The sequence below is a fragment of the Emys orbicularis genome, chromosome 12, assembly GCF_028017835.1.
Source record: "Emys orbicularis isolate rEmyOrb1 chromosome 12, rEmyOrb1.hap1, whole genome shotgun sequence".
Classification (NCBI taxonomy): Eukaryota; Metazoa; Chordata; order Testudines; family Emydidae; genus Emys; species Emys orbicularis.
In genome coordinates this window covers 5,700,103-5,721,306 of record NC_088694.1, presented here as the reverse complement: position 1 = coordinate 5,721,306, position 21,204 = coordinate 5,700,103, and the positions used below count along the sequence as shown (strand labels likewise).

The 21,204-nt window shown below is 45.2% G+C and overlaps 1 protein-coding gene and 1 pseudogene across 1 annotated transcript; both read right to left on the bottom strand.

Annotated features, from left to right (window-relative positions):
* Positions 1 to 399: 399 nt before the first annotated feature.
* On the bottom strand, positions 400 to 18,305 carry PTK6 (protein tyrosine kinase 6). Its single transcript, XM_065413924.1, has 8 exons — positions 18,082 to 18,305; positions 16,894 to 17,015; positions 15,284 to 15,447; positions 6,503 to 6,656; positions 3,729 to 3,890; positions 2,557 to 2,738; positions 1,426 to 1,579; positions 400 to 587 (listed from the first exon to the last, which is right to left on the bottom strand). Exons 1-8 carry the CDS (start codon positions 18,303 to 18,305, stop codon positions 400 to 402), a joined length of 1,350 nt encoding a protein of 449 aa, XP_065269996.1.
* Positions 10,704 to 11,818, bottom strand: LOC135886033 (CGG triplet repeat-binding protein 1-like; annotated as a pseudogene).
* Positions 18,306 to 21,204: the final 2,899 nt, after the last annotated feature.

The window sequence follows — 21,204 nt, the reverse complement described above, 5'->3', positions numbered from 1 at the left end:
ACGGTCTGGTCAACAGGAAGTCTTGAAATGAATTTGCAAGGCGGACAGAAGGAATATAATGTCTTTTATTGGGAGAGAATCAACCCCAAATGGTTTTGCTTGTGTTGCTTCAGATTTGTGTGTGAAATGATTGATAAGTGACATGAGTCCTTGCTCCTGAAATAGATTAATCTTCTCTGGAAACAGCTGTTCTTTAAGCATGTATCCTTAGTATATCAGAATCCCTATTCTTCAGAAAATGACCTAGGAAAAGCCTGCAGATATCCAAGGCGACATTGTGTACTTGTTTCAGAGGCCAGAGAGCGATTGGTTTCATATCCCCAAGGTCTTTATAACAGAAATGTCAGGCTTCAAAAGAGGTGAAAGGAAACAGAAAGAGAAGGGCTCCTGGTGCAGCTATCACCCTGGGTTCTCGTAGTGCGTGAAACTGTGGAGTTTCCCTTTGAGGTACTGGAAGTCAGGCCTCTGATCTGGACTGAGGTGCCAGCACTTGCGCATGATTTCATAGAGCATGGGTGGGCACTTTGGCGGGCGGGACATCTGGAAACCTGTTTGGACTTTTTTGCAAACCTCGCTGTTACTCATACCTACAAATAAGGAAGAAAAAGTATATTAGAAGCATAACTGCATAACCCAAGTACAGCCAGAATAACAACTGGAATCCAGGTTTCAGAGTAGCAGCCGTGTTAGTCTGTATCCGCAAAAAGAACAGGAGTACTTGTGGCAGTATCTTTGGGGGTAAGTGCCATTATTCCTTCTTGAAGCATTCTTGTATGCACTTGGGAAAGTGGCTGGAATATAAATTGCCATGCTCAATTCTGCCCTGAGTTACACTCGTGGAAGTCAGTGGGAAAGTTGCTGGTTAACTGAGGGCAGAAAGGAGACTTTAACCTTGCTTTATACTGTGACGCAATCAGAAGAAGAGTGTTTTCCCAAGCTTTGATGCCTTTAACGTGTGCATCTTGTCAGCACAAGAGCTGGGTGAAAATTTTTGACATTTATTTTCAATGAAGAATGCAGATTTGGTAACATCGAAACATGTCAGTTTCATCAAATAGTTTCTGTTCGAAAACAACTTTTAAAAAATGCCAAAAGAACCAAAATGTTTCATTTAGAAAATCCCAAATGAAACGTATTCATCTTCCCATTTGAAATTACTTTTTGTTTCAAAATTTCCTTTGATTATCTTATTTTAAAAAAATTAAAAACTTTTCCAAAATGCTCAAAATCAAAACAATTTTCTTTCCTTTTTCAGAATAGCCAGTGACCTGAAAAATCCATTATTTGCACAGCTCTAGTCATCACGGCTTCTTGCCAATGCCTCTCCCTTGGGCTCCAAACCAAACACAAAGCAGGTGCTTTCCACGATTCCTCGTGAAATTAAACTTATGCTGTGTGCAACTCCTCGCCATTCAGGCACAATACCTGGGTATGGAATCTGTCCATAGGTGATAATTTCATACAGAAGGATCCCAAAAGACCAAACATCGGACTTGATGGAATAGCGTCCGTGGGAAATGGCCTCAGGGGCTGTCCATTTATAGGGGATATTGTGGGAGTAAGACAAGTACACATCATCCTGCAAACACAAAGGATCTGTGATTAAAAGGAGAGGTAGATACAGCTCCTGGAAGCAGCACTCTGCTCCCTCCAGATGTCAAAAATCGGTGCCATTTGGTTTGGCCTGAAGGAAACAAAACTGGGATTTTACAGCAGGCGAGACTGGCTAATTGCTCTCCAAGGACCAGGCATGAGACCAGTCTGAAAAACTGGGCAAAGCAGAAAGATAGGAATCACCCTCCCACACTAGCTGTGGAGCTCCTCCGTGCAGTCCACATCAGCCCAGCATAATATTCCATGACTCTCCCATGCTCCCGCAATCCCCACAGAGATCCCATCCCTGGCCTTCTCCCTACATGCTACTGGGCAGGGAACCTCGACGGGACGGCTTCACATCCCATATTGTCTCTATATCCTGCCCCCCAACTCTTGGCCAATGCAACCACACTGGTTCCGCAGCTCCCAGGCCTTCTGCAACCACAGAAAACTGGGAGGGATTTGGCCGTAAGAGATCATTAGTGTATTCGGCGTTGATGTTGTTTCGGGGTTGGGAAGCACCTGCTGTGGAAAGCTTCTCCCATCTACTGATCATTGGATCCATTCCAACCCGCCTTATTCTACAATCCTTCCTCACCTCTTGTCGCCCGCTGAGTTGAATGGAATTACTCACATGAGTAAACTCTATCCTGCATGAGAATGGGTTGCAGAATCAGGCCCTGAGACAATTCCTTTGCAAATGCGCCTGTTGCTCCATTAATTTGTGTGTCCAAAGTTAGCCACATTTTAACATTACTCAGAGGGGAATGTATTCAGAGTGCCGCGGAGTAAATCCATGGTTGCATGGGGGTAACTCTGAGCAGATAATGGCTCATGGTTATTAACCGTCAGTGGGCTTATGTTATCATAAGCTCATTGAGGGATTCATCAGGGTTCAGCAATCACATTTCCTTACTTCCCCCTTCCCACCACTGTCAGCCCTGAATTGATTTACAATACCTTGATAAGCCTGGCCAGGCCAAAGTCACCCACTTTGCAGATGTTGTTTTCTCCAACAAGAATATTTCTCGCAGCTAAATCTCGGTGAATAAAATTCTGAGACTCTAAGTAGCACATCCCATCAGCCACTTGGGATGCCATGTCAACCAGGTCGGTCATTTCCAGATGCTCCCCTTCTGACTCTGATAAAAAGTGAACAAAAGATCCTTCTATTATTATCTAGCTCCAACGGCCATGTGGATCAAAGACAGGAAAATAGCTCTGGTTGGTGGAAGGCACACTGTGGTGAAAAGGCAAAGCAAGATCTTAGCTGGTCATGGAAGCCTGTGTAGAAGTCAAACAGGGGTAAGAGCATACCCCCAACACAATAGATCTCTGTATTGCACTTCCTTGGATGACAAAAGTTGACATCACTGAACTTAGTGAATTCCATCCCTGCTGTTGTTAAAACCAATGATGGATGGACAGCAAGGATGAAATTGTGCCTCTGACTTTTCCCCACAATTAAATTATCTCCGCCATTGAAAAGTATAAGGTAACCACTGACATGGGTTTAGTATCTTCTCGCCACAATTGTCTTGGGCTAAAATTTTCAAAAGCAACTAAGTCACTTAGGACCCTAAATTTCTTTTTAAAAAGTGACTTAGGCCCTGAGCCTCAAAGGTATTTAGATGCTTAACTCCCAAGAGTGTAGGGACCTAAAATACCTTTGAAAATCTGGACCTTAGGAGTCCAATGAGAGACTTAGCTTCTTAAGACACTTAGGTGGTTTCAAAAAGTGAACCCTGGGTCACTTTCCACCTGCTTAATCCCAGAACTGTGAAGTACCTGTGGTTCCTAAGAGACTAGACCACCATTTTCAAAAATGTCCACCAATTATTTTGGAGGCCTCAGTTGTTGGGTGCCCTACATGAGACAGCTACTGCCTGAACTACCACAGCTGCCACTGGCTTCACCTACTACTAGATCAGTCATACTTGTTCCAGAGACAGCTCCTTCCTGGAGATCATCCTCTAGTTTTTATGATACATCCTCCAGTGCCCTGTTTTTAACCTAAGCTTGTATCATCGCTGTAAGTTAAGGAAGAAGGGAGGGGGCAGCTTGAAGATCAAACCTCTTTCTCCACTCACCATGGCTTGAAGTCACCAGGGAGCACCACTAATCTGCCTTACCTCGGAGAAAATCTAGCAGGTTTCCTTTGAGCATGAGCTCGGTGATGATGTAGACAGGATCTCCAACAGAAGAGATGGCATAGAGGGAGAGGATGTGCTTGTGCCTCAGATTCTTCATGACCTCGGTTTCGTTCTTAAAAGTGGCCTGGTACGTCAGGTCAGCTGCAAAGGAGCCGTGTAAGAAAAGAGAATGGAAAGGAATGAGGTGCTTTAATAGAGATCTTTACATTGAATTACCTCTTCCAAGTCCAAGAGGCTATTGGCAGAAACCTAAGAGATGGAGACACGGGCATTCATGTCCATCATAAAGCAACTAAGAATATTTGGACAAAGAAATTGTCCCACTAACACCCCTTCGTAGATAAGAGATGCAGAATCCTAAAATGGGGCATTTCACAGAGCCAGTCTCTGGTGTTACTCTTGAGATGACAATATTAATATTGTTGCCCCTTTTCGACCTAAGCAGCTAGTCAAATTTCGGGGCCGGGAGGATGTTCCAGTTGGAAGTAGAAATTGATGGAGTCTGGCATTTTCTTTGATGCAATCTTGTTTATTTACAACAGGAGTAGGCAACCTATGGCACGCGTGCTGATCTTCAGTGGCACTCACACTGCCCGGGTCTTGGCCACCGGTCCAGGGGGCTCTGCATTTTAATTTCATTTTAAATGAAGCTTCTTAAACATTTTAAAAACCTTATTTACTTTACAATCAACAATAGTTTAGTTATATATTATAGACTTATAGAAAGAGACCTTCTAAAAATGTTAAAATGTATTACTGGCACACGAAACCTTAAATTAGAGTGAATAAATGAAGACTCAGCACACCACTTCTGAAAGGTTGCCTACCCCTAACTTACAAGGAAATAGTCCAAAGGCCTGCTTCTCTGAATTCAGGAGGAGTCGAGAACAAAAGAAGCAGTGTCTTAGCTTACGGCCCCAAGCCTTTTTAACCAACACCAGACTCTCTAGCTTTTCCAGGGTCACATTGTACTCACCTCAGCCAAAAGCCCCTCTGCTCTGCCCACCCAGTAAAACTCCTGGGTGGGTTCACAACCCCTGTCGTCTTAGGGGAGGCACTTGTGCTTAACTTATCCTGAGAGTTGTGTTAATTGAAGGGTGCATTCACACCCCATCTCAAAGAGGTTTGTGACCCATTCAGTCACCCGTACCTCTCAGCATACCAATACTGTGATGGGGGTGAGACAGCAGGGCCAGGGAGCGGTGGGAGAGTGATCTTATTGGGTGCTGGGAAGTGGGCGGGTATAAGCCCTAGGCCTATTAAGGCACGGTTCCCTGTAGAGTAGGGAAGGTTACTACAGGTTAATTGGAGCACCTTCAATTAAGGCCCTGTCAGGAACCTAATAAAAACCCTGCTTCAGGCAGGCAGGGTGGTGGGAGGAAGGAGAGAGGACTGGAGTTTGGAGGGAAGGGAGACTCCCTTCCCCAGTGTCAAGGACTGAGGGTAACCCTACCCAAGGGGGAAGAGGGTAAGAAACCTGCAGGGGTTCAGAGGGGCTGGGGCTCAGGGTGAGGAGCAAACCCAGACTCCTTCCCCGCTTCTCTCCTCTACCACCTTCCCGGGCCACTAGCGGGACAAGGGACGATGTCCTAGCACCCCACACCAAGAAAAGCGTGGGACCCACCATACCAACATTGGCCATTTTGCCACACTGGGTATCAGCTTTAGGACCCTGCATGGAGTCACGGGACTTTAGTGACTCATTTTGGCAGCTGGACCAAGTGGGACTTATTATCTCCATCTCAGGACTACAAAGCCATGTCCTGATGGGCACAAAGGAAGTGTTTTTCAATCATGTTGGCTCAATTAGCTTCACACAAGCGAAAAGGTCTCTCAATACTCATTAAGATGCAGGCTAACACACTTAAATCCATAGAACTGGCTGGGTTTTAACCTAGGGTAGCCTTTCTGGAGCCAGAGAAAGCAGGAGGAAGGTCTTTCAGAGAAACCCTAGGAACAGCCTGCTCGGACTTGGGGCTACCGTTCATGTTGTAGGTACAGGCCTGCCCCAGGGCTTTGTTATTATATAAGTCAAGGATAAAGGCAAGCCTCAGGGGTGGGGGTGAGTTTGCACCATAACCACTGTGGTTACAAATACTTTGCATTTCTTCACGACCCTTTAAAAAAAAAAAAAAAAAAAAAACCACCCACAACAATGACTGACAACCCTCTACCACAGAGTGGAAGGCAGGTCTACAGTGACACAACCCTACCCATGCAGCAAGGCATTCTGGGAGTTGTAGTTCCCAGTGGCACTCTTGCAATCATAGGCCAGAGAAAAGAATCCTGGGAAATGGAGCAGGAATATAAATTAACTCTATTTCCATCTCCTGCCTATAATAATCTTCTGTTGACAGGTAGGAGAGGCCTGCTGCCACAGTGATTGGGGTCTTTGCTGAGAGGAAATCAGGGAAGGAGGCTAGAAGGAGCTGTGGGAAGCAGTATGAGAAAGATCCAGGGAAAAGGCCAAAGAAACAGGCAGGACTCCGGAACTGTGGGAGGGGTAAGTTCTTTGTTCGGGAGCGGGCTGTGTGAGAAGCACTGGACTCAGGGGTAAAGGCTTAAACTTGGGTTGGAACAGTTGTTTGTTGTCAATGGACTCTCGTTATCCTGAAAAGGGTAGAGTTTTGGTTTGGCCAGCGGTTGAGACTAGCCAGACAGTGGGGGAAGCTGAAGCAGCAAAAAGAAGACAAGCCACTGCTACACTCTCTAGATAAAGAGCACAAACATTTCTCCAGAATAAAAGTTCTCACCTTTGGGGATTGTTTTAATTGCAACTTTGACCTTGTTTTTCCAGTATCCTTCATAGACTTCTCCAAAGTATCCAGCTCCCAGCTTCTTGACCAGACTGAATTCTTCTCTGGGTCTTTCCCAGTCATCCCAGTGAGGAAGAGGCTCTTGTTCTTGCTAGATTAAACAACAACAAAACAACTTTATAATGTTTCAGCCTGAGACAGTCCATCGGGGGAAATAACGGAGATATAGGTCCACCACTGACAGCTGGGCCAGCAGGTGGCTGAAGGCCTGGCTAGAACAACATGAATGATGTGTTGTGATCAGTGCTCTCTGCAAGGGCTGATGGACCAATCGATCAGGGTGATTGATGTGATTATACATCCAGAGAAAGGGTGTTATATTCGCTCTACACCACTCGGTGACAACAAGATGTTCCAGGATGTGCTCCTACAACGTGTCATTACCATGGAAGTACTCAGATACCATGGAGATGTTTGCAGACCACATTGAGGGAAGCCATGTAAGCACCTAGACAATTAGACCATTTTGGGGCAGGGCAACACATGTTTTTCCACTTGCAAAAATGCCACCTTTTCTTTCTTTACTTTCTCTTTTGCAACATGAAAGGCAGCGTCCACAAGCATAAACCCCATGCCACTTCACCAAGGAAAAAGTGTTTTTTTTTCTTTCAAAAACAAATGAGACTTCACACTCTAGAGAGCAAAGTTGCACCCCAGGCCAAGTTCCTAACTGCAGCCTGGGTGAAATAGTCACAATTGGAAATGATTTTTCCCCTAGGGTGAAATCTATGATTTTTTGTTGCCAAATCTCAGGTTTCCAACATGAATATCCATGAAGCAAAAGCTGGTGGCCTGGCTGACTTCTCTACAGGTGTCCTATTTGCGAGACAAGGCTTCTTCATTGCATCCTTCTTCTGCTGTAGTGAGGCACGTGTGCACAGGCAGCAGTGAAGGGATTAAGGAATGGTCTATGTATCAGCTGTTATTTCCATGTCACTGGGTGAGCATAAGAGATGCTACATGCTTCCCTAGTCAAATGACATAGATGCATACCCCCTAGATTGTTATACCCATAAAATAAAAACCAGCAAGATCTTATTAAGAGGGATAAGGCAAAGATGCCACATTTATTGTAAATATAATGATAAAGCAAAAGATAAAAGTAAACAACGTTGTTTGACTACTTATTCCTATCACTACTTATTCCTTATACACACACACACACATATATATATAGATAGATAGATTCATTCACACAATCATTCATTCAAGTTCTGTATAGGTGTTATAGTTACCAGCAAAAATAACAGGAGTACTTGTGGCACCTTAGAGACTAACAAATTTATTAGAGCATAAGCTTTCGTGGGCTACAACCCACTTCTTCGGATGCATAGTAACATCTGTCTGTTACTACTTTGAACCACTTAAATCCTACTGTCTGTATTTAATAAAATCGCTTTTTATTTAGTAATTTACTCAGAGTATGTATTAATACCTGGGGGAGCAAACAACTGTGCATATCTCTCTATCAGTGTTATAGAGGGCGAACAATTTATGAGTTTGCCCTGCATAAACTTTATGCAGGGTAAAACGGATTTATCTGGGTTTAGACCCCATTGGGAGTTGGGCATCTGAGTGCTAAAGACAAGCACACTCCTGTGAGCTGGTTTCGGGTAAACTTGCAGCTTTGGGACTAGTGATTCAGACCCTGAGTCTTTGTTAGAGCAGACTGGAGTGTCTGGCTCAGCAAGACAGGGTGCTGGAATCCTGAGCTGGCAGGGAAAACAGAAGCAGGGGTAGTCTTTGCACATTGGGTGGCAGCTCCCAAGGGGGTTTCTGTGATCCAACCCGTCACAGCATCCGAAGAAGTGGGTTGTAGCCCACGAAAGCTTATGCTCTAATAAATTTGTTAGTCTCTAAGGTGCCACAAGTACTCCTGTTATTTTTGCGGATACAGACTAACACGGCTGCTACTCTGAAACCTGTCATAGTTACCAGCCTAGAAGTTGCTCATGCCAAGTTACTGGCCAGGTAGCTTAGTCATGAGGATGGAGCCGAGTCTGTGTCAGATGCACCTGATGCTCCTGGAGGTTGGCAGCAGAACCAGAGAGACTCAAAGTCCTCAGTCTTGAGAGTCCATTCTTATAGGATTTAATTCCTATGTTAGTCTATGGGAGCTGTTTCATCGATAACACTCAATCTTCTACCCACACAAAGTTCCAATATACACCCAAACCATCTGCCAATCTGAGATGCTATCCTGATACCTTGCTCCTTCAGTCTCCCTTGCCATTTCTTGATATGCTTATGCATTAATTTGCCATCATTCTGAGGGTAACTCCCCTGACTTCAATATTTACACCAGGGATTGATTTTTGCCAAGCAAATTTGATTTCTATAGTTGCTGATCTTACAGAATGGGCAGTGACTAATAGGATGTATATACAACATTGGAAGAACTTGTATAATTTTACTCCTGGGGAATTCTGCACCAAAAATTCTGCAAAATTCTCCATATTTTATTTGTCAAAATAACGCAATATAATCATGCCCGTTTCAATTATTTTAGTAATTTATTTAAACAGCAATACAGAAAAAAGCCACAACAACAATCCAGCATTTCCTAAACACATGAAAGTTACATTGCAAATACTTGGTAACCAATACCCGCATTCCAGTTATAATCTGGATTTTCATTGAAATTACATTACAGAACACCAGACTGCAGAATAAAAATAAAGTAGAATGTCACTTTAAATTGCTCAGACTTTCACATACGAAAGTCATTCATTTTTGCTAATCATTGTCCTGCATTTCAATGCAATCCAGTATTTTTATTTAAATTATAGTACAGAAAACAAAGAGCCTTCAAGTTTTTCTCATTTAGTGATTTCCTTCTTGCGGAAAGGATAAAATTGTACAGTGAAAAACTTCCTCTTTCCATCTGCAGGGTTTGAGACAGCATTTATGCAATTCAAGGCCAATTTGGCGATATTTGGAATCTTCTCTTTCACCGAAAGCCAAAAGACTTGGAGGTCTACAAAAATAGGTTTACTTTGAATAGCTTCAAGCACAATCTTTTCCCTGTACAGTTTTAGCTCCTGTTCAGGTACCTCAGAAAAACCAGGTATTGCTTGAAAATACTCACAGTGTATTGGCAAGATATAAACACAATGAGGATCAAATAACCTACAAGCCTTCAGAAAATTCAGACCTGGTTGTCCAAAGGACAAATATTTGTCAAGCTTTTGAGAAGCTTCATGGAATGCCTCTTTAAAGAGATCTAGAAAGGCAAGTCTTTCAACAGGAGATACATTTCCCCTACATTTGAAAAACTCTGAGGTGCTTTCTGAAGGGAGCTCTAGATGTGAACTGCAATATATCTGCTCTTCTTCCAGAAGGTCAAATGCTTTAACAGTGCAAGGCTTCCTGCTCTCAAATGCCAGATTTAAACTGAGAATTTGTTCACCTTTCTGTGCTAGAAAAGCGATCTGTACAAAAGCGATCTGTACTTTCAATAACACATATTTAGTTGGGTCATTCAGCATTTTCTGAACAGTTTGCACAGAAACTGAGGAGTTGCTGTTGCTCTCTTCACTGAAGAACTCTTTGTAGAACTGAAAGTTCTTAGCGTGATACTGAATATCATGGAACCAGATGTTCCAGCATGTTCTACCCGGGCTAGAAGGTAGCTTTTGCACCTGGATGCTTTTGCATCTGGAGACTCCTCTTGTAGTTTCTGGTTAATGAAACGGAGGTACCTCACTTTCCTACTACCAGAATTATAGAACATGTTTTTGAAGCACTTTACATGTGTATCAACCAGCTGAAAAGGCTTTTGAAATGATCCACTAATTAAATTAACAATACGTGCTAAACAGGTGATATGGACAGAATTTGCAAACAGTGTCGAAAACACAGAATTAAATGCCTTTTACATGTAAGTAACATTGTCAGTATCAATTACTAAAACATTTTCATAATCATTTCCTGCTTTGACTACAGCCTGTGAAACAGCTGACTGATTAACAGCATCAAAAACACTTTATCCACCAAAAAAGAGTTAACATGCCCATGGCAAGCAGGTTCTAATGGTGCAAACAGTACAGTCATCAAAGATAACAGTGATTTTCTTGTCTTTAAGCTTCAGTTTTAAGTTTTGCTTTTCTTTGAGGTACACTTTGGGTGAGTGCCTCAGTCAGTTGTGTCCTATCAGGAATTGCACCACCGTTCCGGACCCTGCTGTCAAGAAAATCTTGCACAAGTGGGTGGTCAGTCTTTGACATAGGGATGTTGGCACCCGCTAGTGTCTTCACTCATGCTGTACAAATCTGAAAGTAGAGAAGTTAGATAAGTCTTGAGTGAGCACCAATGTTTACTATCCATGTGACATCTTTAATCTTAGATTAATACATTTATTCACATTATAGAATATCAGGGTTGGAAGGGACCTCAGGAGGTCATCTAGTCCAACCCCCTGCTCAAAGCAGGACCAATCCCCTGACAGATTTTTGCCCCAGATCCCAAAATGGCCCCCTCAAGGATTGCACTCACAACCCTAGGTTTAGCAGGCCAATGCTCAAACCACTGAGCTATCCCTCCCCCTGCATTTAGTTCCGAATGTCTAGATTTTAATTTAGATTTATAGTATAGTAAATGATCACATGATTATATATATATTGTAATATTTAGTTATTTGGCTTATGCCTCTATTCAGGAGACTCACACTCAATAACAAAAGTGCATTATTAAATTACAGTCGACTGTAGAACATCATGTGAAAGTGCAAAAGTGACAGTGTAGAGTGTATTATTATCAACAGAAAACTGACCATAGTCATCACTTAAAAAAAGTTTAAAAACAGAGCTGTCTATTCAAGATCTCCAAGCAAGCGAAGAGACCCCATCACTATAGCTCTTCTAAGCTACTTATCTTATTTTTCTATATTATAACATTTTCTGATATTTCCACTCACCTCCACACGTTCTTTCTCCGCCTGTGTTTTGTTTTTCAGTGTACATGTTTCTGCCTTCCTCTTGAGCCATATCTTCCTTCAGTTTGGGGTTTTTTTTTTAAGGCAAAATGATCAACAAATTACAGACTGTTGGTCATGATTGAGAACAACATTGCAGGATGCGCAAAATAATTTGTCCCCCTTCGCGTGCAGTTTTGCATGAGAAGCTGGCGTAGCCGTTTTCGGTGCAGGATGTGAAAGCCATTCACGTCATGCACAAGAATGAATATCCCTTTGGTAACTTCATCTGGACCTGCCTGGCTACTTCGGGAAGTGCTCAGTTCTGATTGTCCTGACATTTTATTGACTGCTTGACAAATGTTTTATTTGCCCTCAAAGTCTTTTTTTTTTTAAATGGGTAAGTAAAATAGATCCTGAGCTGTAATCTAACCCCATTGTGCCACTCGGGCAGAGGAAAAAAAGCAAGAAACCACATAGATCTTCCTAGCTGAGGATTCCCTTCCTGTCATTTACAATAAGGCGCCTTTACACCACCCTGGCAATGTAAAGGAGCCTTAAAACTTTTACACCTGTTTTATGCTGCTGGGGGAATTGATTAAGAATGGGAACAATACAATAACAGTAGGAACAGTAATAACTAAGCAGGCAGGCTGCTACATTTTCTGCTCTTCTTAGAATAGAACAGAATCATAGAATAGAATATCAGGGTTGGAAGGGACATCAGGAGGTCATCTAGTCCAACCCCCTGCTCAAAGCAGTACCAATCCCCAACTAAATCATCCCAGCCAGGGCTTTGTCAAGCCTGACTTTAAAAACCTCTAAGGAAGGAGATTCCACCACCCTCCTAGTGAAAAAGTTTTTCCTAATATCCAGCCTAAACCTCCCCCACTGCAACTTGAGACCATTACTCGTTGTTCTGACATCTGCTACCACTGAGAACAGTCTAGATCCATCCTCTTTGGAACCCCCTTTCAGGTAGTTGAAAGCAGCTATCAAATCCCCCCTCATCCTTCTCTTCTGCAGACTAAACAATCCCAGTTCCTTCAGCCTCTCCTCATAAGTCATGTGCTCCAGCCCCCTGATCATTTTTGTTGCCCTCCGCTGGACTCTTTCCAGTTTTTCCACATCCGTCTTGTAGTGTGGGGCCCAAAACTGGACACAGTACTCCAGATGAGGCCTCACCAATGCCGAATAGAGGGGAATGATCACGTCCCTCGATCTGCTGGCAATGCCTCTACCTATACAGCCCAAAATGCTGTTAGCCTTCTTGAGGGGATAAAGCCTGCCCTGAGCCTACATCCAAACAACCTGAAGCTCTATCCCTCCATGCCGGGTGTGTTGCAATAGCCTCTCTCGCTCATTCAGTCACATGCACACCCAGCCCCGTCCGCCTGGCAGTGATTGATGTCTCCCCACACACGCCCAGCCCTGTACCCCCCGCAGTGATTTACATCTCCACCGGTTGCTCCAGGTGCTCGAAGAGAGATGTCCGGGCTGCCTGGGAAGGGGCGCATGTCCCCCGCAGATTTGTTTGCTTCCCCATTTTTCTGTGGGGAGCAAAGAAATCTGCAGAGGATATGAATTCTGTATGCGTGCAGTGGGGCAGAATTCCCCCAGGAGTATATAATATACATGCAGTCACTGGATGGCAGTGTTTGGTTGACACTAAGTGTGCATTTCTGTGTCGGGGGCTGATTTATTTACTCATTAGCAGATTTATAAGGCCGGAAAGGACCATTGTGATTAACAAGCGTGATCTCCTGGATAAGACAGGCCACAGGTCTTCCCTGAATTAATTTCTGTTTGAACGAGAGCATATTTTTTAGAAAAACATCGAATCTGGATTTTAAAATTGCCAGTGATGGGGACTCCACCACAGCCCTTGGTAAGGTGTTCCACTGTTAAAAAAAAAAAATGGTGCTTTATTTACAGTCTGAATTTGTCTAACGTCAATGTCCAGCCATTAGCTCTTGTTATACCTTTGTCTGCTAGACTGAAGAGCCCATTATCAAAGTTTGGTTCCCCATGCAGGTAGGTGCAGAGTGTGATCAAGCCACCCCTTAGCCTTCTCTTTGTTAAGCTAAACAGATTGAGCTCCTAGAGTCTATCACTATAAGGCATGTTATCCAATTCTTTAATCATTCTCATGACTCTTATAGACTCATAGACTTTAAGGCCAGACGGGACCATTGTGATCATCTGGTCTGACCTCCTGCACTTTGCAGACCACAGAACCTCACCCGCTCATTCCTATAATAGACCCATAACCTCTGGCTGAGTTCCTAAAGTCATAGAATCATACCACTGGAAGGGCCTCGAGAGGTCATCTAGTCCAGTCCCCTGCACTCATGGCAGGACTAAGTATTATCTAGACCAGGGGTGGGCAAATGACAGCTCATGGGACCATCCTGCCCAGCCCCCGAGCTCCTGGCCCAGGAGGCTAGCCCCGGCACCTCCCCTGCTGTTCCCCTTCCCCCGCAGCCACAGCTCGCTCCACCGCCGGCGCAATGCTCTGGGCGGCGGGGCTGTGAGTTCCTGGGGCAGCGCAGCTGCAGAGCCCGGCCTGACCCGGTGCTCTGTGCTGCGTGGTGGCGGCGGCGGCGTGGCTGGCTCCAGTTGGGCAGCGCGGCTGTAGCACCGCCAGCCACCGGTGCTCCAGGCAGCGCGGTAAGGGGGCAGGGGGCAGGGGAGGTTGGATAGAGGGCAGGGGAGTTCAGGGTGGTGGTCAGGGGTGGGGGTGTGGATGGTGGTTGGGGGGGGAAACGGGGTTGAATGGGGACAGGGGTCGTGGGGGCAGTCAGAAAGGAGAGGGGGTTGGATGGGGTGGCAGGGGGCAGGCAGGGGCAGGGGTTCCGGGGGGCAGGCAGGGGACGGGGTGGTTGGATGGGGCAGGGGTCCCGTGGGGGGCCATCAGGAATGAGAGGAGGGGTTGGATGGGGCGGCGGGGGTCTGGGGGCGGTCAGGAGACAGGGAGCGGGGGGGTGTTGATGGCGCAGGGGTCCCGGGGGCGGAGGGCCCACGACCCCCTCCCCTAACCGGCCCTCCATACAATTTACGAAACCCGATGCGGCCCTCAGGCCAAAAAGTTTGCCCGCCCCGATCTAGACCATGGTATCTCTCTCATGCTATAAGTGTGCCAACTCATGTATCACCTAACAATACGAATACGCAGGGCCAGATTTGCAAAGGTATTTACTCACTTGAAGATGCAGGTAAGTGCCTAGAGGGATTTTCAAAAATGCCTAAACAGATTAGGCATCTAACTTCTATTGATTTCAATGGGAGTTAGGGGCTTAACCTGTTTAACATCTCTTGAAAATGCTACTATGTACTTATCTGCATCTCCAGACACTTAAATACCTTTGAAATCTGGCCCTTGGTGCTTATATGGCATCTACCTCCTAATGATTTTACAAAAGTGGGTATTATTCTCCTCATGTTACAGATTGGGAAATGGAGGCACAGGTAGGTTTCAGGATGTGCCCAAAGTCAGAGAGTCGGTGACAGAGTCAGGAATAGCATCTAAGTCTTCTGATTTCAAGTCCCCTGGTCTAACTAATAGATTTTAAGATCTCCTGTAGAACACAAACCAGAGAATTTGACCCTGTGATAGAGCCCATCTGACCTCCTATATAACACAGGCCATAAAATTTCACCCAGTCACCCCTGTACTGAGCCCATCTGACTTCCAGGCCTGCATTCAAGAAGACATCAAACTTGTCCTTCCATATCCTGACTCACTCACCAACTAACGCTCCCACCACAAGCATCATCCTGGCAGTTCTTGGCTGGTTCAGATTTACCTTCCAGCAGGGGATTGTCAGTCTCAGGCCGTGGGAGAGGTTCTTCGCTTTGTAATGCTCCACCAGGCTGAGCAGATCCGGGAAGGAGAGCGCAGCGTTCATGTAGAGGTTCCCCTGGGAGTTCCGCCAGATCTTGTAGTGCCTCACGATTGAGTTATCCCGAACTATGAAATCAAGGAGGAGAGGCGGGAGGAGCACACAATGCAAAGCAGTCATTAAATGTGCTGCTCCCTTCCCATTCCAGTAACTGACAACATGCCAGGAGGCAAGAAGTCATTCCTCAGACACCTGTCACAGGTGGGGGAAAGGTTTGGATCTGTACAGGGTCTGCCTACCTCCTGCGCCTGGGTTTCAGAATTGAATGTGGTGCTCTCTCACTAAAATCACCAATTTCCTTTAACTTAAGGCCTGGCTGTCAGAGGTGCTGAACAATCTGTTGCTCTCATTGACTGCAGAGTTGTGGGTGCTCAGCACCTTGGTGTAATGGTGATTGTAATCCCTGGAGACAGTGTCTATAAAGCACCTTGCTCACTCTGGGTACTGAAATAAACCAAATATGTAACCAGCTAGAATGTGTATCAGTGATGACTAGCAATGCTTTCAGGAATTTTAGTCCGTTCCCTTCAAACACTGCCAATGCTTGCAGAGAAGAATCCAGAGTCCTCTGATCTTGTGTTTCTGATCCTTGTTCCCTGCTGCACTTGGACTCAGTGCACACCTTTGTTAGACACATGCCCTCCAACAAGTCTTCCTGGAACGCACAAGCCTTGGTTTCAGCTGGAACTATGTTTTTTTTTTTTTTTTAAGGTTTAAATACATGTTTACATTTAAGGCCCTGACTAACTTCAATCACTCATTACTGGCAAACATCTGAGTTATTTTTGCTCTGTTTCCTGGTAGGTATTGTCCTGAGACTTGATGCAGCCGCAGGAGATTAACCACTGGAACTGCAGACTGCAAACTTTACTGCTGTCTTCCTGTAACAGAGAGGCTCAGAATCCCCATTTCTAGCAGCTGTCTGAGCAGTTGGCTCAAAGGAACAACTTTCAATGCGTTTGATCTGGGATGGAGGAGGGGAAGAAGAATGTGATTTCTGTACTATGGAACGGAGAGTGATCACATATGGTTTCTTAAAGAGACATGCCAGCTTGCTGAGCACATTTCTTTCCAAAATGTTTGTACCTACCCAGATCACTATCCATGAAAGAAATGGGTGGAAGTGGTATTGGGGTATCTTCAGCATCTAACACAGCTTTGTTTATGATCAGTTTCACCGATTCCCTGGAGTAACAAGCTAAACAATTTCACAGGAAAATGCCTTATTAATAGCAACAGGCAGAGCAGAAAAAAATACCTTTACTTCTTACAAAGGAATAAAAAAAAGAAATCAAGACATACCATTGAATGCAAGGGCACTCTAAATTGGAAGCACCTTCTCCTTTCAGATAGCCAATTCAAAAAAATGGATAGTGTCTTTAGTATGGCTGGCTCCTGTGAAGTTGCTAAATAGTCCAGAAAAGGAAATTCCATATTCAGAGGTCTAAGCAAAAGGGCTGGTGTTTTGTTACAGAGGGTGGGTCAGAAGGAGGGAGAGAAATAGTTAGACTTACCTGAAAGCACGTAGTCAGTATCTTTTTTCTCACTGATTCGGATTAGAAAGGCCCCGGTCTTGTTCTTTTCCGACAGCAGCCTCTGTAAGGTCTCGGAACGCGAGATCTGCCCAAAAAACCAGCTGGAGGAGGAGAGAAAATAAACCTGTGCTGAGATGGAGTCTCCCTAGAGTGTCAGCACACCCGGGGATCTCTGCATCAACCTAGCTAGTGCTATTGTAACAACTCCATGGCCAGCTAGAGACGTCAGTGTGTCGCTGTTCTGCATCCCCCAACCACAAAGAACCTGCTTCAGGGGACAGGACTCTGCCCCCCGCTCCATCAACACATCCCTCAAGCTAAGGAAGGTTCAGTCTCTTTCTGCATCTATGACTTCTTTTGGGGTTGCTGCATTGTCTTTGTGGCGCACCCAGACCCCAACTCCCTGGACATAAATTCATGCCATGAGGTTTAGCACCAGGGTGGCTGCTGGTGGAGAGCTTCCTCATGCTGGCTTACCTGCTGGCTAATCATATTCCACAGGACCCCACTAGTTCATCACAGGGGTCCAGGCTGCACTAGCCACTGGTTAATTGGCCCCATTAACCCTATGGATGAGTTCGCTTTACAAGTTAGTTAAGTTACAGAAGCTGGTTAACAAAGAGCATCAGCCAGTCACTGGTGGGAAGTGGCGTTCCCACCCGCTTTTCATACACACCTTCCCTGTCTCTGGGATTCACAGCCAAAGAGTAGGGGACCAGGCTTCCCAGGACCATCTTGGCGATGCAAAACAGCCATAAATGAAGCTTGTTGACCTGAGGTTATGCCTGGTCTGGGTCACTGGCATGGCACAAAGAAGGCAGCCAGAGCATGCCGATACTCAGGTCCTAGATATCTAGCCCTCCCTATTTCCCTTTCCAGAGGCTGTCCTTGCCATCCAGTGCTGGGCATATGGGTGTCAGATACAGGTTCTCTTTGGCCTTGCCTTGTGGGATGCTGCCCCAGTGTTTCATTGTAACCCAAACCTTTGTAAAAGGGCTGTAGTTTCCTATACAGAAACAAGCCACTATCTATGGATCAGCTCAGAGACTGACACCAAAAACTGCTTGGCTTGGCTAAACTGCCATTTGGCTAACAAAGGCAAAGCCCTCTTATCTTCCAGCATTAAACAGTGGTTAAGATTCCTGACCCCAGCAGGGTTTTACTTACGATTCTGCCTCCATTGTCTCCTGCTCTGCTAAGTAATTGTAAGGAACATAACCTTCTGCTAGGATCCTGTTCGAGCCATCGACTTTCTTGGCCCACCACCATTCTCCTTCTTGCCGGACGACCTGGAAGAGGTCTCCTGCCTGGAAGCTGATTTCTGTCAGTGTCCTGGCATCAAAGTCCCAGAGGCTGGTGTGCAGAGGACCGGCTCCAAGCCTGGAATTCATGCTGCCGGGTAGAGGAGCTGAATTATGTCAGGAGTTAGGTCTCCCCGCAGCAGAGCCAATGTCAACGAGGTTCTCCTAGTTTTCCAGCCATGAGCTCTTTAAAGAGCTGTGCTGAGCAGCCCTGCAATGCTTGTCTCCAGCTGCCTTCCAAAGGTGTCTGTGTAATTCTGCCAACGTATCACATTGGAGGCAGGTCAGATGGTACCTGTCAGGAGCAGACTTTGCAATAACGCCCTCTGCACATCATCTTCTTTATAGCTAAATTGCTGCCCTGCCCTTAAGCCACACCTCTCTTGGCAACAAAAGGCCAGAAGGAAGCCAAGTGAATTGCTGCCAGGTCTCAGGTGGGTGCAAGGCACCAACCCCGTGAAGCAAGCGGGGCTGCCTAGCTAAAGGCCAGAGGTGGAGAGGCATGTGTGACACGATGAGGTTTCACTTTAGGGTACCTACAATCTGCACTGCGATCGGGAGGGGTGATTGACGCATGTGCAGACATACAAGGCCTACCTTTAACTAGCTCACATACGAATAGCAGTGACGCTGTGGCAGGACAGACTTCATCCCGGGCTCTGCAAGCCCACCTGGGACCCGAGGTATCATTTGGGTGGTTAGCCGTGTTGTCATGGCTTCATTGCTAGTGAAGCATCCCCAAGCTAGCTAGATTGCAAGCACACCCCCTGATTGGAGTGTAGCCGTCCCCTGGGTGAATTTCACCCAGCTGTAGACTGCTACATGGGAGAGGGGAAGGGGAGAGAAAGGGGGAAAACAGATGCTAGGAGAGAAGAGAGTGAGAGGAATTTATAGAGAAAGACGAGGGTCAAGGAGGTTAAAAAGGGAGGAAGGGAAGAGAGAAAACGGGGAAAGAGGCGAAGGGGAGGGGAATAGGGAATGAAATGGAATTTTAGAGGGTTAGTGGCGATTCTTACGTCAGCCTGAGGATTTCAGGCATGTTAAAAAGGCAGTTATTACATGCGACACATAAGGGTGTAAAGGCAATATCCTAGCCTCCGTTTTGAGGCAAGGAGCTATGGTCAATGTCTCTCGCGTGCCCCAAAACAGAAGCCAGGAGCATATTGCCTTACATCGTTATGTGCCGTATGTAATAACTGCTCCATACAAGCCACTCAGCTGCATGTGCAGTCCCACTTTCAGGGATCCCACTCCCCTGTGCCATTTATGGGGCCTGATCCAATTCTCATTGAAGTCAATGGAACACTTCCTGTTGACTGTGCTGGACGGGGTCCATACAAGGCTTTTCACCTGTAGATCTCACAACATGTAGCCTAGACAAACCTACTATAAGGTGGGTGCACAACTGGCTGGAAAATCATACTCAGAGAGGAGTTATCAATGGTTCACAGTCCAGCATTAGGGGAAATGGAGGCAAAAGGAAGTCATTTTTAAATTCTAATCCTGGCCTCCAAAGCAAAGCGCTTGCAACTCCTCCCAGGGTGGTATCCTCCACAAACGTTATAAGTGTATTCTCTATCCCATTAGCCAAATCATTTATGAAGATATTGAATAGAACCAGGCTCCAGACAAGTCCCTGCGGGACCCCCATCGATTTGGCCTTCCAGATGGACTGTGAACCACTGAGAACTCCTCTTTGAGTATGATTTTCCAGCCAGTTGTGCACCCATCTTACAGTAGGTTCGTCTAGGCTATATTTCCTTGGTTTGCTTATGAGATGGTCATGTGAGACAGTATCCACAGCCTTACTAAAGTTGAGGTATATCACAGCTACTGCTTCCCCCTATTCACAAGGCTTGTTATCCTGCCAAAGAAGGATATTAGGTTGTTTTGACATGATTTGTTCTTGACAAATCCATGTTGACTGTTACGATCACCTTATTATCTTCTAGGTGCTTACAAAGTGTTTGATGATTTGCTCCCATTATCTTTCTGGGTACCAAAGTTAAACTGACTGATTTGTAATTCCCCAGGTTGTCCTTATTCCCCTTTTTATAGATAGGGGCTATATTTGCCCTTTTTCAGTCCTCTGGGACCTCTCCCGCTCTTCATGAGTTCTCAGAGATAATCACTAATGGATCAGAGATTCTTCAGCCAGTACTGTAAGTCTTGTAGGATGTATTTTGTCTGGCCCTGCCCACTTGAAGACATTTAACGTGTCTAAGTAATTCTTAATATGTTCTTTCCCTATTTTAAACTTGGATCCTACCCCATTTACACTGATATTCACTATGTTAGTGGTCCAATCACTGCTAGGTTTTTTTTGGTGAAAACTGAAACAAAAAAGGCATTTAACACTTTGGTCATTGCTATATTTTCTGTTATTGTCTTTTCCTCCTCATTGAGTAATGGCCCTATTCTGCCTTAGTCTTCCTCTTGCTTCTAATGTATTTGTAAAATGTTTTCTTGTTACCCTTTATATCCCTAGCTTATTGTGTGCCTTGGCCTTTTAATTTTTGTCCCTACATGCTGGTGGTGTTGTCTTTTTATATTCATCTTGAGTAATTTGACCTGGTTTCCACTTTTTGTAAGAGTTTCAGGTCGTTGACGATCTCCTAGTTAAGCCATGGTGGGCTCTTACCAGACTTACTATCTTTCCTACTGAGATCAAGATAGAAATGGGAGGCAGACCTGTTGCAAGGCTATGGATGGGTAAGGCTAAATGGGGTTAGAACAAGGTTGATGTCATGGTAGGTGTCTATTGTAGACCACCTAACCAGGAAGAAGTAGTGAATGTGGCTTTTTTAAAACAACTAACAAAATCATCCAAAGCAGAACACTTGGTGGTGATGGGAAACTTCAGCTACCCAGACATCTGTTGGGAAAATAATACAGCAGGGCCACAAATTATCCAACAAGTTCTTCGAGTGCATTGTAGACAACTTCTTATTACAGAAGGTGGAGGAAGCAACCAGGGAAGAGGCTGTTC

Coding starts and splice junctions, on each gene's coding strand:
- PTK6 (XM_065413924.1), bottom strand. CDS start 18,305: ATGAATTCCAGGCTTGGAGCCGGTCCTCTGCACACCAGCCTCTGGGAC. Junction 17,016..18,081: donor GAGACAATGGAGGCAGAATC/GTAAGTAAAACC, acceptor CTCCTCCTCCAG/CTGGTTTTTTGGGCAGATCT. Junction 15,448..16,893: donor TACTGACTACGTGCTTTCAG/GTAAGTCTAACT, acceptor TTGATTTCATAG/TTCGGGATAACTCAATCGTG.